General features: G+C 41.8%; 1 protein-coding gene across 1 annotated transcript; it reads left to right on the forward strand.

The window, feature by feature from the left end:
* Positions 1–10028: 10028 nt before the first annotated feature.
* Positions 10029–10820, forward strand: LOC311237982 (Y-box-binding protein 1-like; the record flags this gene model as incomplete). The annotated part of the gene is made up of 1 exon (XM_084325953.1): positions 10029–10820. Exon 1 carries the CDS (start codon positions 10044–10046, stop codon positions 10818–10820), a length of 777 nt encoding a protein of 258 aa, XP_084182079.1. The 5' UTR covers positions 10029–10043.
* Positions 10821–17468: the final 6648 nt, after the last annotated feature.

The raw sequence follows: 17468 nt of genomic DNA on the forward strand, positions 1-17468 counted from the left end.
ACATTGGAATATTGACAAAACCATACTTGATCATTTACTGTACATTGGAGGGGGTTGGGTTAGGACATTTACAGGGGCCAGTTTAGAATTGCAGTCTCCCGTAGGTGTTCTTTGAGAGTGATTTTGAAAGTGGGTAGTGATTCACATTCCTTTACAGCTTTGGGTAGGGCGTTCCACATTGATGTGGCATAATTGCTAAACGTGTTTAGTCCCTTGTTTGAGCCGAATCTGGATTTAACATGATTTGTGGAGCTCCCTCTGGTGTTGTGATCGTGGTATTCACTGACCTTTGGGAAGTATTTTGACATGTACATGGGTACCTTGGTCGCGTAGTGTATCTTGTAGACCAGGCCCATTGCAAGTTGCTGTACTCTGCCGTCTACTCTAAGCCATCCTAGGTTGTCAAAGTGGGCAGGGGTGAGGTAAGATACTAGTAGTAGTACAACATGAGACAGTAAGATACTAGTAGTACAGTATGAGACAGTAAGATACTAGTACAACATGAGACAGTAAGATACTAGTAGTAGGAAATTATACTTAAGTGAAAGTATGGGTACCGTCTCAAAATCATACTCAGGTAAAAGTATCTGGCTTAAAACACACTTGAGTAAAAGTAAAAAAGTTTCTACTTTAAAATGTACTTAAATACTAAAAAGTAAAAGTAAAAACCTTTTTTCTGACAGTCTATTCTTATTTTTATTTTTTTATTGATATTTTTCCCCCTCCTTTTTCCTCCGATTTTCTCCCATCCCAATGTTAGTCGTTATGCCAATTCCCAATCCCCTTCCTGGTCGCTGCGGACTTACCCCCCACAGTCGGTCTGGGAGAGTGGAGGCTATCACATGCTTCCTCCGACACACGTCTAGCCAATCAACCGCTTTTTTTCACCTGGCAGCGAGGACTCTCACTGAGAGGGTGTAACGTGTGGAAGGATCACACTACCCCCCTTAGATCCTATCCGCGCTGAGCAGGCGCCCCGACCGAACTGTAGGAGTCGCTGTTTACAACGACCCGGACCCACCCCGCCAGCTTTCCCACCCTCTAATACTGCCAATTGTATTAGTGTGAACGGCCAGCCAAGCAGGTGACAACGCCGGAGCTGTGACCTGGATTCGAACAGGCGAATCCAGCGTCTCCGGCGTTTGGTGACGAACGCAATCTCCGCTACGCTACACCTGTCTATTCTTCTGATAGCAGGTGTTTAATCAAAGATCCCCACTTTCTAGTCTTGCACAAGGACCAATCAGCATGGGTATGGGCTGGACAATGGTCCATTGATGGGGATTTGATTGGCTGTTTTTAAATAAAGCGCGGCCGCAGGATTAATAACGTAACGTTAGTTCGGCCAGAGAAACAAATATACTAATGAATAAAATGGTTGGACCTGCGAGATTTGTACTTTGTAGGTCTGCGTTTTAAATGTAAGGAGTACAAAGTATGTTTTTCTTCTCTGAAATGTAATTGAGTAAAAGTACAAGTATACAAACCTAATAATACTCGAGTAAAGTACAAATCCCCCAAAACAGTACTTAACTATTGTAACGAAGTACAATTACTCAAGTACTTTACACCCCTGTATATCTTCACTCAAGCTTTAGAACTGAGCCCACCGTGTCCCTGTTTAATTCACACAAGCTTTCAGGTATAGCATCTAGAACTGTCACAGAGAAACCAGACCTAACATAATATACAAAGCTATAACGAAATATAACCAGCCCTCCTCCCCTTCCAGTTCTGTCCACAAGTCGTAATCCCCTGGACCTACACCATCTACGTCATTAACGCTCCTTTTAAGCCAAGTTTCACTCAACGCCAGCATGTCAGGATCCATCTGCAGAACTAATATATTTACATGATCACATTTCTGAAGGGAGCTTCTAAATCTAATATCTTGGAGTGAGATCAGATCAGATGTAGTGGTATAAGGTTGTATGGTATGATTTGAATAATGAATATGAATTGATGAATGAATGAATGATGAATGAATGAATGAACTAATGAATGAATTTGTGTTTCATTACACGTATATGTGCATGCTTACCAACTGTTTCGCCTGTTTTATAGCAACACTACTATCACCGACATCTAAGAAGGGAGATCCCCCCTTGAACGGCCCTTCTAAGGTTTCTCTCCTCCACATTGCCTGTGGTGCTTTTTTTCCTATTGCTATAGGTTTTTAGTGAGTTTTTCCTTACCTTCGCGTGGGGGTATGTCTGGGAGTGTTGCATTCATTTATTTAAAAATGTTTGGACTTCATGGTGTTTTTGTTTTGTTCTTGATTTATTGTGATGTTTATTCTTGACTTGTTTAAAGAAGACGTGTCCGGCCCATGGGGACATTAGCGTGTGTTGTCGGGCCTTACAAATACATTTGATTTGATTTGATTTGAATAGGGTGAACAGTGATTAAAGTAAGAGTGATCAGAGGAGTAGTATATTGTTCAACCTTGGGGGTGATTGCCATGCAATGGCCATGGTTACACTGGGGAATACAGCAACGTTTTTGTTGCTGAATGATTACGTTTGCTGTCCAAGTTCAAAAGAAACGCCGTTTTGGCAGGAAAGCGCGTTGTCCTACTGGCAACGCTGAAAAGGTGTTTCCGTTTTGGATACTCGCCAACAATGGTGCCATGTAATCTGTGCAAGCCGGATACGGAGCCGTTCTGCCCAATGCCCATGCGCAGTAGAGACCCGCACGGTTATTTCCAGTGTTTACAGCAGAGCTGTCCTAAGTAGCTGCGGCTACCATGTGTTGTCAAGTTATTGTTATAAGGAGCCCAGTCCAAGCTACAACAGTCTGCATTCCCTTAACAATTGTTTGTATTGAGCCGTATTGTATTGTACCCATTCTGCAATCTGTTAAATAAAGTTTACATCCATTCATTCTGCTAGCATTAACGTTACCAAGCTGCTAGCCACAATGCTATACTGTTATAATGGCATATACCAATCACGTTAGCACGTAAGCTAACAAACTTCGCTGCTAGCCACAATGCTATACTATTATACTGGCATATCCCAATCACGTTAGCACGTAAGCTAACAACATCGGCGACGATCTTTTTGTGAGACTAAACTCCGCTCTTGGTGGTCAATTGTGTTGATGTTAGTTTTGTTTCATCAACAAATGAGGCAGAACACACAGTGAATGTATCCGTTTTGTTTATTGCACTTTCATTGCACTTTCTTTGCTGAAAAATAAATGCTACGTTGGCTAAATGGCTCACGCGAGGCATTTAAAGATGGTGGATTGTTGATTTTTAGCAGGAAGTGCATTGGCACATTCAACTTTTCTGATTGGTTGAAAATGCCCTCCATGTTTGAACTACATCGCCACCTACTGCCACCTACTGCTTTGGCATTGTACTACATGTATATACATCACTGTGCTCAAGAGGCAAAAACCATGTCTAACTTGCCTGCCATTACGTTGCGTTCTGAAAAGCGAAACTGACCCTGAAAACTAAACGAAAACTGGCCAATAGTGTAACCGCAGCACCTTCCTAACTAAACGTCAGCCAAAGCCCAGACTGGAGGGTGAACGTCTGAGTAGGTACCAGAATCTGACTTGGACTTAATTCATCCATGTTAAATATTCCATATTCCATATGTAGTGTTATAGTGTGTATATACTCAACCACATCGTGCACAATTGTACAGCCCTGGCCTATCTTATTTTATAATTATATTATATTATTTTATTCAAACTTTTATTTTATTCGACCTTAATAATTGTCTGTCCGTTAATGTCGCACGAAACGACCAAATCAAATTCTACTCTGCAATAAAGACCTTTGTGATTCTGATCGAAAAGAGGCTGGCTCCCCCATGAGAGATTTTAACGACTGTAGTATGATTGATGAGTGGCTTGAATGAACCCCATCCAATAAGCCCCAAATCAAACCAAATTGACATTATCAACTTCAGAGGCCAGCATGTGAATACACATTTACTATCCAATAGCATTATGAGGCTGAACCACAGTTCATTGACTATGTAAATGTGCAAAAAAATAAAATAAAATTATGAACATTTACAGACTTTTTTTAAGTGATGTTGATATTTTGCAACCGAGGGTCTTACAGGGTAAGCATGTCTGTCGACAAATAGATACAAGTTTTCAATGTCAGGAATCTTCTAGTGCAGGGGTTCTCAAACTTTTTTATACCACAACCCCATTTTATTCAGGATTTCTTTTGGCGACCCCACACTTAATGTATCGCCTAATTTCAACCTGGAATTAAGGAATATCTAAATAAAAGCACACGTTGATGAACTTGATCATGCATATTTATTAGACAATTTAATTACAGCACTATGTTATCAATACACATTTATAAAACGAGGCATATTTAGCCAAAATATGTTGCCAGAACAGTAAAAGAATTTATAATAATATTGAATTATTTTCTTTCAATTTTTCTTTTTTTACTTGCACGACCCCACTGTCACCTACCCATGACCCCACTTTGGGTCGCGACCCATAATTTGAGAATCGCTGTTCTGCAATAACCCTTTAGCCAGAGGTGTAGCCAGCAGGGACAGTATGATTATTATTATTATAGTTTTTATTTTTTTATTATTCCATTTGGGCTGGGGGGGGTGCTTAATGTCTGAAGGAGTCGACTGAAGGCTTCTTGTTCTCGGCGAATGCATGCAATTGGTCCACTGATGGATACATCTTGATATTTGTCTAGTCATGTGTTCATTAGACGGGTGACATCCTCTTTCAGTGCCTCTGTGCCTGTTTTTTTAGGCAGTTAGTCTCGCTGGTATGCGTGCCATTAGCGTTAGCCACGCTTCTAGGCCTCTTTGCTTTTGGAAAGAATGACAAAAAAATTATTATAATAATATACTTTTTTTGTAATTTTTTTGCCATTCGACTAAGAGGTTGGCAGTCGACTACGGCTCCTTTCGATTGATTAGTCGACTAGTCGAGGTCAGCCCTATTACTTTCCCAGTAACAAGTAAAGTAAGGCTTTACAATTTCCAAAATAGTAATTATGTTACAGTTACTGTGTTACTTACATGGTTGCCAGAATGCAATGTGTTTTTTTGTGTGTCTCCTATAACGTTAGATTACATTTGATACACGGTCCTTGGTAGATGACGTGTGCGAGCGGGCAGGTCAGAGTGAGGTCCTGTCAGCTAGTAGCCAAAAAGCAGCATGGAGAGAGGTAATGTTACAGGTTCAATGGCCGTCTGTTTTAAACTATGTGGTGGGGAGCAAAGGGTTTGCCACCGCAGAAAATAGCACATCTAATATGACTAAGCGTCTGACGGGGCAGCACGACGATGTGAAACTTGACCATAAGATCACAGGGAAGCTTCTACCAGAGCTAGCGGAGGATGTACTTTGGCAAAACAACAGCAACTGATCTAAGATCAGGGCTAACGCAGCTGTGAGTGGAGACATTCTGATGTATCATAGAGAAAATACCTGCCAAGAACAATGAGGCATGGCTGTAAATGGAAAACAAATTTATTTTTATAATACAAATATTGTCATATTTATTATTATGATGAATTAATTCAAAGGAGGCCTGTAGAGTTGACATGAACGAAATCACCATGATTGCTCCCAAATAAAGCCCTTAAGAACACGGCGCACACCAGTCTGTCCGACTTACGGCTGCTCTTCAGCGCTCCTAAATCCTGCTCTTAGTTAGGACCGAATCCAGGAGAAGGGACCATTGGTGAATCCCAAAATTGGCCCGAAAATGTCTTGTGTGTCTGATCTTTTGTCTTAAGTCCATTGGTGAATGACACCCAATGTAATTTGTATTCTCTGGTACCTACCCATACTGTACGAACTTTGAACTCTGTTGCCAATAGTCAATTTATACCTACTGTACCTACTGCTTTCACTGTCTACAACTGCCCTACACTGTAATCATAGTAATTATAATAATCACAACTATCTACCTCATACTATAGTCAGTAGCAAGTACAGTAGTACAGTAGTGCTGTATACATATAGATTTATATTTACCACATATATATCCATATCTGTCTGAATATACCTGCAAATAATCAAGTCAAGTCAAGTCAAGAGTTTATTCATCACATACATACCAGGGCATAGAGTGAAATGCGGTTGGCCATGCCTGCTACGATTGTGCAATAAAACAATACTAATAGTAGTAATAATAATACGATGACTAGAATAGACATGATAAATAGACATGTTAATAAATCACTTAGAGGCACTGGATCCTATGTACATACCTATACAATGTGCAGTTTTACTTCTATGTCCCTATACTTGCTGTTACTAACAATACTATACAACAATCACAGCAAGTAATTTTCTTAATAAGCTGCATGTGGGCCCTTTTTAGGACGATTTTCCCACTGGCACTTTGGCGACCATTAGGGGCTCGGGTGTGCATATTTTGTAATACAATATAGCGGTTCTCGAGTTACATGCCGATATTTGAGGCTTGTGCAAAGTACACGGTATTGCGCAAAATATCACTCTTGGGGCTCTAGTTCCGTCAATCATTTGGCGATCTCGAAAGTTATTTGACAGGGTTGTATCCAATGAGTGTGGCTTTCCAATGATACCCAACCTGGGGATGTCCGAATCAGGGATCTAGGTGAAAGCTCATGAGCGAAAACAGGAAGAGAAAGAAAGTCTATGAGAAAACTGAGCTTTTCTTTTGTACACAGTTTACCAAAATCACTCCTAATCACTCATTTCTGAACGGATCTTTATGAAATTTGGACATGTACTACATAAGGCTTCAGGCTATGGATCTCAGGAGTTTTTAAGCCATACGAATTTCTGGGGAAAATACTACTTCTGGACTACTAACTTGAGTAACACGTTTTTCTACAACTCAAGTTCAGACCTATGCTACTCTATTTAATTAGCACTAAAAGTTATCTTTCTTTATTGTATCATAAACCTCAAAATGTTATCTTTCAAAGGAGACCAGGCTTATGCATGTGCTATAAGTATAAAGTATAGTATTCTGGTTTGCAAAAAAGGTATGCAGTCCTCAAAAACAAAAACAAAAATGGTAACTTTTCTGCCCGCATGTTAGTGTCCTTTTCCCCTTCCTTTAAAGTGTCCTTTTCTTGTGTGTTTAAAGTGACCTATGGTGCGTTTGTGTGTGAGCTAGTGCAGAATGTTGTGTTGTGTGTGTGTATGTGTGTGTTTATGTGTGCTTGTGTGTGGAGAGATCAGTGTTCATTGCTCTGATGGCCTGGGGGAAGAAGCTGAGCCTTAGTCTCTCTGTTCTTGTTGCGTATATACGGAGGTGCTTGCCTGACCGCAGCAGCTTGAACAGGCTGTTGTTGGGGTCGTGAGGGTCTTTCATTATTCTGCAGGCTCTGGATTTGCACCTCCTGTTGTATAAGTCCTGCAGGGGTGGTAGTGCAATACCTGTAGTACGCTCTGCTGAGCGCACCACTCTCTGTAGGGCCTTCCTGTCCTGGGCCGTGCTGTTTCCAAACCAGGCAGTGATGTTCCCAGTCAGAATGCTCTCTACAGCCCCGGAATAGAAGGAGTATCTTCCCTGATACTCTGAACTTCCTTAATTGTCTCAGGTGATAGAGGTGCTGTTTTGCCTTTTTTTTACCACAGTGTCTATGTGTGTTGTCCATGTCAGGTCCTCTGTGATGTGGACTCCCAGGTACTTGAAACTGCTCACCCTGTCCACGATAGCCCCATTTATCCACAGTGGCATGTGTGTCCCCTGCTGTATTCTCCTAAAATCCACGATCAGCTCTTTAGTTTTACCAATGTTCAGGAGTAGGCTGTTATCCCGGCACCAGCGTGTACATCAACCTCCTCCCGGTAGGCCTTCTCGTCATTGTTAGAGATCAGCCCCACCACTGTGTCGTCCGCAAACTTCACTATGGAGTTGGAGCTGAACCTGGCCACACAGTCATGTGTGTACAGTGAATACAGCAGGGGGCTGAGAACGCAGCCCTGGAAGGACCCGATACTCAGCGTGATTGAGTTGGCGGTGTGTCCACCCGCCCTGACCGCCTGGGGCTTGTCGGTCAGAAAGTCCAGGCCCTCATTTATCAACGTGGCGTACGCACAGATATGTTCTTAACCCGTGCGTACGACCATTTCTAAGCAAAGTGTGGGATTTATCAATTTGAACTTGAACTTGACTTTGTGCTTATGGCTATGCACAGCTCTGAGCATGCTTAGCTGAGGCCCAGTGGTAGAATATCATTACTACGGCATATGCGCTCCTCAGTTCATGCATTAGTTTCAACGCGGAAATAAGCTTTCGTGCATTACTCTGAGTCCTGACACTGGCGCGTGTTCTGTATGAACCGTAATTCATTATAGTTCATTGTGAAATAGCGACAGTAGTGTAATTATAATGGGCTCATGCGCGAACAAGAAGTTGGCTTGCTTGTTTGGCAGGGGGGGCAGACGCAGAACACCTAGTGTAACTGCCGCCGTGTCATAGTGTAATTCAAGTTAAGCTTCAGTATGATGTCATACCGGTTAGAACAGGCTAGAACCTTCCAGAACTGCACCCCACAGTGTATAAATAGAGAGAACTTACAAGGGTTCTCTCTCTCTCTCACTTCTCAACCACCATCAACCAACTAGCCCCTTTCGTGACTGTGATGCACCGAGTGAATCCACAGTCACTTGCTCCTCAATAGGAAACCAACCTAGATTTACCCTGAATGACTGGTTCTGACCGAACCGTTCGTTATACAAGAATCACAGAGACGTTTCAAAGGTCCTCACAGTTGCAGGAGGGTTTCGGACAGAGATACGGGATGGTTTGAAAGCTCGGCGTTGCTAATAAACATTTTAAATATTTTTTATAAACTGGTCAACACTGCATTATTTCCGGCGTTGTGTGCATGATGCGCATGCGCTGTGATCACACCAGGCAGCCAACGCCGGAAATAATGCCGTGTTGACCAGTTTATAAAAAATATTTAAAATGTTTATTAGCAACGCCGAGCTTTCAAACCATCCCGTATCTCTGTCCGAAACCCTCGTGCAAATGTGAGCACCTTTGACATTTCTCTGTGATTCTTGTATAACGAACGGTTCGGTTAGAACCAGTCCTTCAGGGTAAATCTAGGTTGGTTTCCTATTGAGGAGCAAGTGACTGTGGATTCACTCGGTGCATCACTGTAACAGTGAAAAATATTCTCTATGTTGTTGTTAGGAGCTTTTGTTTTGATTAGTTAGTTTGGGGTTGCTATACCATGGCTACATCTATGCATTCTCCTATTCAAGGGAGTATTGTTGGAGAAGAGGTTTCCTCAAACCAGGGAGAGGGAGAACTTGCTGAGGCTACTGACATTACACAGCTTCAGTCACGTTTGAGTGCTGTGGAAAGAGAGATCCAGGCTTTCCATATAAATACAACTAGACAAGATGACATTCTCAGGTATTACATTGACCGTAAATGTCAACGACTACAACAGACTTTTCAGAGCGATATTAATAACCTCCAACAGTCAATGGTGGATTGTTTGAAAAGACGAGACAAACAGCTTAATGCTCAACCACAAAACCCCATCAGGAGGGCTAGCACTCCGGTACGGGATGATGCACCATCTGTTCACTTTTCAGAACATTTTGAACATGGTGGTATTGAAATGGAAACTGAGGAGCAAGGTTCCCTGCCTTTCATGCCTAGACCCTTGCCCTTGCCTCTACTGCCTGTAGTAAATCCTCTACTGCTGCCTGGAGTAAGTCCTCTACTGCCTGGGCCAGACCCTCCACAGTGGCAGCCAGGTGAGCTGAACCAGTTTGAGTCTTTCTTTGAACATTCGCATAATGAGCACGAATCTGTGGAACAAGGTCTCACACCACTATGGGATGGGGCAATGGCTGCACCGCATAAAAAGAGGAAGCCCTTGGTGGGGCTGTACTTAGCAGCGACCCCTATAGCCCAGTTCGATCGGCAACGGGAGCGGAGAGTGGAAAGCAGAGAGCCCGAAGGCAGCAGCCCCCACCACCGCCGGTCCAGGTTACTATCTAGCACCGGGAAACACACTAGAGAGTCACCGCCGGTACAAGACCACCATTACCAACCAGTAACCATGAGCAGCGAGGCTGCCGAAACGCAACAACCACTGCAGCCCGCTGACGACGCAGAGAGCCCGTCCAGCCCGGCAGCCGAAGCTTCCGCGGCGGATAAGAAGGTCATCGCAACAAAAGTCTTGGGGGCAGTCAAGTGGTTCAACGTCAGAAATGGATATGGTTTTATCAACAGGAATGACACGAAAGAGGACGTGTTTGTACACCAGACGGCCATAAAAAAGAACAACCCAAGGAAATACCTTCGCAGTGTTGGAGATGGAGACACTGTGGAGTTTGATGTGGTTGAAGGGGAGAAGGGAGCAGAGGCGGCCAACGTCACCGGCCCAGCAGGCGTTCCAGTCCAGGGGAGCAAGTATGCCGCTGACCGGAACCGCTACAGGCGCTACCCCCGCAGGAGGGGCCCACCCCGCAATGGAGAATACCCTGAGAACTACCAAAGCGATGGCGAGGGCGAGCCGCCGAGTAGCGGGAGCCGTGAAGGCCGCAAGAAGAGCAGCTGCGAGGGGGCAGAGAGAGCCCCAGAGGGAGACATGCAGCCACAGCAGCGCAGGCCCTCCTACCCAGGCAGACGGCGCTACCCGCCATACTTTGGAGTAGGAGAGGAGGTATGGGTTAAGTTGCACCCACTGTCGGATGCCAAGGCCATGTTTATGGCAAAACTTGCTCCAAAGTGGAGAGGGCCAGCCACAGTTCTCAGACGTTTAGGGTCAGTGAACTACAGAGTAGCCATGGATAGCAGTCCTAACACCCATCAACCTTGCATGTTGAGAACATGAAGATGTTTTATGGCAGTGGTACTACGCTTGGTGGGGGGGATGTGTAACATGTGTTACTTTATGAAGAAGATGTCAATGTGTTGATAAATGAAGTGTGGGCCCAATATGTTAGGATATGTCAATGTCAGCATATTTGGGTCACTTGACCTTTAAGATTCCAGGTATGGGTGTAGTTAGGGGCGGTCCTAACCATCAGGGGGCCATCTTGGATTGGAATCATGCCTCATGGAGTTTTTGTTTGCTACTGCTATGGTGAGATGAAGGAGGGATTTTTCCAGGCCTCCTAAAAGATTCTCCATTAACCAAGGACAGTTCAGCTGCAGTGGTGCTAATGGACTGTAAAGCTGACAGGACTGTTCTTATTAAGATGTGGATCAACCCAGGACTTATCACCTTTTGGACACTCAAAGGTTTGAGTGTTGTTGGACACTACTAGCTCTACCATGCAGGCTGCATGGTCTGGTAGGCCTGAACATTATACATGGTAACATTAGACATGGTAACATTATACATGGTAACATACATGGTAACATACATGGTTACATTAGACATGGTAACATTATACATGGTAACATTATACATGATAACATGCATGGTACATTATACATGGTAACATTATACATGGTAACATTATACATGGTTACATTATACATGGTAACATTATACACGGTACATTATACATGGTAACATTATACATGGTAACATACATGGTAACATACATGGTAACATTAGACATGGTAACATTAGACATGGTAACATTATACATGGTAACATTATACATGGTAACATACATGGTAACATACAGGGTAACATTATACACAGTAACATTATACATCGTAACATTATACATGGTAACATACATGGTAACATTAGACATGGTAACATTAGACATGGTAACATTATACATGGTAACATTATACATGGTAACATACATGGTAACATACAGGGTAACATTATACATGGTAACATAAATGGTAACATACATGGTAACATGATACATGGTAACATTATACATGGTTACATTATACATGGTAACATTATATATGGTAACATTGTACACGGTAACATTATACATGGTAACATTGATGTTGGGGCTAATGGACTGTAAAGCTGACAGGACCGTTCTTATTGGTTTGAGATGATTTTTGTTGTACCATACGTTGCTATGGGGTGCCCCATTTATTTTGATCCTCCTTTTGGTTAATACAACACTTTGAATTTAACACTGTTCCAGTACTCTCATTCTTTATAGCTGAACAGGTTTGTTTATTATTTCAAGCTTGTTACATCACAGTCACGAAAGGGGTTACAGAACAGCCACCTCCACCAAACGCGATTAAATATTGTTTCAAATAAAAAGCGACATACTATTATTTTCTTTCATGTTTCCAAATAAGATTGGCCACAACGAAATGCTTTCTACTTCAATCTGTTGGTTAGAATAGATTACCTCGCTCCGTTGAAACTTCACTGAGACTAACAGTAAAAGACAGTATTTTAATAATAATAATAATAACAATAATAATAATAATAGAGCTTCATTTTATATAGCGTCTTTCAAGAGACCCATGCAAGGTCGCTTTACATAGATAGGGGGGGGGAAATAACAAAGTAATAAACATAGTGGACAGACTATGTAAATATGATGATGGGATTCAAGTTCATGTTTGTATTTATCGCATAGGCAGGCTACACATGGCGTATACTTAGGCTACATCATACATGGCAGTGAGATTCATTGTTCTTGTATATGCTCTCGTATTATTGTTTATATAGGCTACCCAATACTGACATCAAAATATATTGTATGCCTCTAGAAATCATATGCAGCAGGTAGAAAATTTACGGAAAATCCGTCGCGATTTGGAATACAATTGAGGAGAACTTTAATCCCTGGGTATTAATCGAACAAAACGGAAAAAAGGCAGTCATATTCCAGCATGGGCTTTATTAGTTAATATGGTCTTTAAGAGATATCATATCCGACATCACGGTACGTGTACATGTCTGTCAGCCTGTCTCGTATTTCTCCATAACACGCAATTCCCTCGGGTCAGTCCATTATTTCACATCCCATGGGGGTGTTTCATGACCATATATGGATAATCGGGGCGGTTCTGGTATGCAAATACTTAAAACCATGCACAAGCTCAAGCTTAGGAGCAAGGTGATATTTATGAAGACAGGTGTGCGTAGGACCTGTGTACGCACGTGTGATAAATCCCGTTTTTTTTGTGCGTGCACACATTCTAAATTCTGTGCTTAAGAACGAAAATAGAATACTTTCCAAGAAAACTTGATAAATGAGGGCCCCGCAGGATCCAGGCGCTCAGGGCGGAGTTCAGACCCAGATCAATCATTCTATATACCTGCTTATACACCTGCAAATAACCCATATAACTCTGTATAATAGCATGTACAACTAGACAACTCCGCGCGGGGGAAATTGTGAAAGTGTGGGTGACGCCTGTGCACCGCCGGCCAAGGGGGGAGAGGGTCTCTCGCGAGTCTCTATGACAAACGGTTCAAAGGATACAAAAAGGGGGCGCGGCCTAAGGATCGGGGGAGTGGTCAACATAGACCAATGAAAGAGGATATCCCTACTGAGTGCAACGACACAACCCGCAAGTCGCATAGCACTATTACACTATTACACACTATTACACTATTACACACTATTACACTATTACACTATTACACAATATTACACTATTACACTATTACACACTATTACACTATTACACACGATTACACTATTACACTCTATTACACTATTACACTATTACACTATTACACACTATTACACTATTACACTATTACACTATTACACACTATTACACTATTACACTATTACACACTATTACACACTATTACACTATTACACGCTATTACACTATTACACTATTACACTCTATTACACTATTACACTATTACACTATTACACACTATTACACTATTACACTATTACACTATTACACACTATTACACTATTACACACTATTACACTATTACACTATTACACACTATTACACTATTACACACTATTACACTATTACACACTATTACACTATTACACTATTACACACTATTACACTATTACACACTATTACACTATTACACTATTACACACTATTACACACTATTACACTATTACACTATTACACACTATTACACTATTACACACTATTACACTATTACACTATTACACGCTATTACACTATTACACTATTGCACACTATTACACTATTACACTATTACACACTATTACACTATAACACACTATTACACTATTACACACTATTACACTATTACACTATTACACTATTACACACTATTACACTATTACACACTATTACACTATTACACTATTACACACTATTACACACTAATACACTATTACACACTATTACACTATTACACTATTACACACTATTACACTATTACACACTATTACACACTATTACACGATTACACACTATTACACTATTACACACTATTACACTATTACACTATTACACACTATTACACTATTACACACTATTACACACTATTACACTATTACACACTATTACACACTATTACACTATTACACACTATTACACTATTACACTATTGCACACTATTACACTATTACACACTATTACACTATTACACTATTACACTATTACACACTATAACACTATTACACACTATAACACTATTACACTATTACACTATTACACACTATTACACTATTACACACTATTACACACTATTACACTATTACACACTATTACACTATTACACACTATTACACTATTACACTATTACACACTATTACACACTATTACACTATTACACACTATTACTCTATTACACACTATTACACTATTACACACTATTACACACTATTACACACTATTACACACTATTACACTATTACACACTATTACACTATTACACTACTACACACTATTACACTATTACACACTATTACACTATTACACACTATTACACAATATTACACACTATTACACTATTACACTATTACACACTATTACACTATTACACACTATTACACTATTACACACTATTACACTATTACACACTATTACACTATTACACTATTACACTATTACACACTATTACACTATTACACACTATTACACTATTACACTATTACACACTATTACACTATTACACCCTATTACACTATTACATTATTACACACTATTACACTATTACACACTATTACTCTATTACACACTATTACACACTAATACACTATTACACACTATTACACTATTACACACTATTACACACTATTACACACTATTACACTATTACACACTATTACACTATTACACTATTACACACTATTACACACTATTACACACTATTACACTATTACACACTATTACACATTACACTATTACACACTATTACACACTATTACACACTATTACACTATTACACACTATTACACACTATTACACTATTACACACTATTACACACTATTACACTATTACACACTATTACACTATTACACACTATTACACACTATTACACTATTACACTATTACACTATTACACACTGTTGTGAAGGGCCAGATTAAACTGAGAATCTACCTTTATCGTTTGATATACTTTGTATATTATTTATATATATACACGGAATATCCCTTTACCTGCGTTCAAACCAGAGTAATATTCGCTCTCCTTATTGGACAGCGCCCCCAGGCGCCAGCGCGCAGGCCCCCAACGGCAGGTTCAAAGACAAGTTCAGGCATGTCAGGACATGCCCGGAGTCAGCGTATTGATACCAGACAAAGACTGCGGTTTGGGACTAGATATTCACTTAAGTATAAATACAGCGCAAGGTGCGCACACCGTTACGTTCAGTACCTTACCCACCTTCATCACGAGTCAACGTGCAGTGAAGTGAGCAACCTTGCGTCTAACAGAGCGTTGAGAACCACGTGCGAATAGAATAGTAAAGTGTCAGAGTTTAATGCAGTAACGTCGAGTTCGACCTAATCTAATGTGAAGTAAATAGTCGTTCATTTATTGTATATCGTGCGGCCACAGTTCGTTCGTGTGTAGCATTACCCAGCGGTTCGTCGTGTCTTTAGCTAGTGTACTTAGCCAGGGTGTGTGGCCTAAATACGTCGCCCACACCCGAGGAGTCCTAGGCGGAGAACCGTTGGACATGTACACAGGAGAATCGGCGTCGGCGATTGCAGAACCATTACTGGTTGGATTATATTGATTTGGAACGTGTTACCCGGAGAAGAGCATCGTTGATTTCCACTATCGTTTGGGATTCAACCTCGTGAGGATTACAACTCGGGCTGGCCTCGTGGATGGAGGCTGGCTAGCTGTCATCAATGCTATCGAGCATTTGGATTACAATTATTGCTTTGCTGCTGATCAAGGGAGTTTACAAGGACCGACTCCTGTACCTGGAGTCTCTTTATTCCTCATTTAATCAGACGGAGTACCCGAACATTCCTCTACCCTCCAGGCCTTACACCCCCGGAGGGAACCCATTGTCTCCAGGCGGTACCAGTGTTGCCCTATATAGTTGCTACTATACGACAGGTGGTGTCAACTTAGACCCATCGTAGGATTCCTGCTATTCTTAGTGACTCATGCTATTGACTGACTTTACGCATATTCTTCGCCATACAAGCGCAACCCTAATTCTCATTCTGTAACCTAATGTTGCCTAATAATAATAAATTACCCTCAAATACTATTTCTTTGTCAATGCCGTGTTCTTGTGGGTGTTCACCATCTATATTTGATGTACTGTCTGGCCAGTAATTAAAGTACATAACTAGCAGTGGTTTAATCTATCACAATCTTTAATACAGTCAGGGTTTTGTAACCCCTCAGTTACAATTGGTCCTTCGAGCCGGAGGGTATCAGTGTAATATTTAATATAATATTAATATTGACATGGCCAGCGGTGAACACTCTCCAAGCGGCTCCCCTAAGCTAGAACGCCCGCAGCGCAAACGTCAGCTACCTCCATATCTGGAGGACTTCGCTTTCGTTCTACCCCCTAGCTTATCTAAACAGACGTTAAATACGGATAAATCGGATAGTTTAAGCATGTCCAATCCTATCGACTTGGCGACCCTGCCAGTAGAGACCCCAGTGGGTTCAAACAAAACTGACTTAGCTCACGGGGGGGACCAAGTGGGACATGACGTGACTATACCTCCAGACAGTGTCACCGGGATAGACCCCGGAGCGCTCCAGGATAAAGAAAGCGCTCCAGGGATAGAACCCGACACACAACCAAGAGAAGAGAACCGCGCCCAGGAGATAGACCTCGGAGCGCGCCAGGAGAACAGATCTCCAACAAGCCCTGTCAGCACCCGATCACCTCCGTCAGTGTCATCCCCCAGCGAGGCGGACCAGAGACTGGCGCAAGCCTTGATCGCCACGCTGACAGCCTCAACCGAAAGAGACCGACTCCAGGGTGAGCGCGACCGGCTTCAAGCAAAGACGCTTAGTGAGCGCGAACACTCTGCCACGGAAAGAGAGCGCCTCCACGCGCAACTCCAAGCGCAAGCTCTTAGTGAGCGCGAACACTCTGCAGCGGAACGAGAGCGCCTCCGGGCGCAACAATTAAGTTAGCGCGAACACTCTGCCGTGGA

The sequence above is a fragment of the Notolepis coatsorum genome (assembly GCF_963971535.1).
Source record: "Notolepis coatsorum genome assembly, chromosome: 12".
NCBI classification, from domain to species: domain Eukaryota; kingdom Metazoa; phylum Chordata; class Actinopteri; order Aulopiformes; family Paralepididae; genus Notolepis; species Notolepis coatsorum.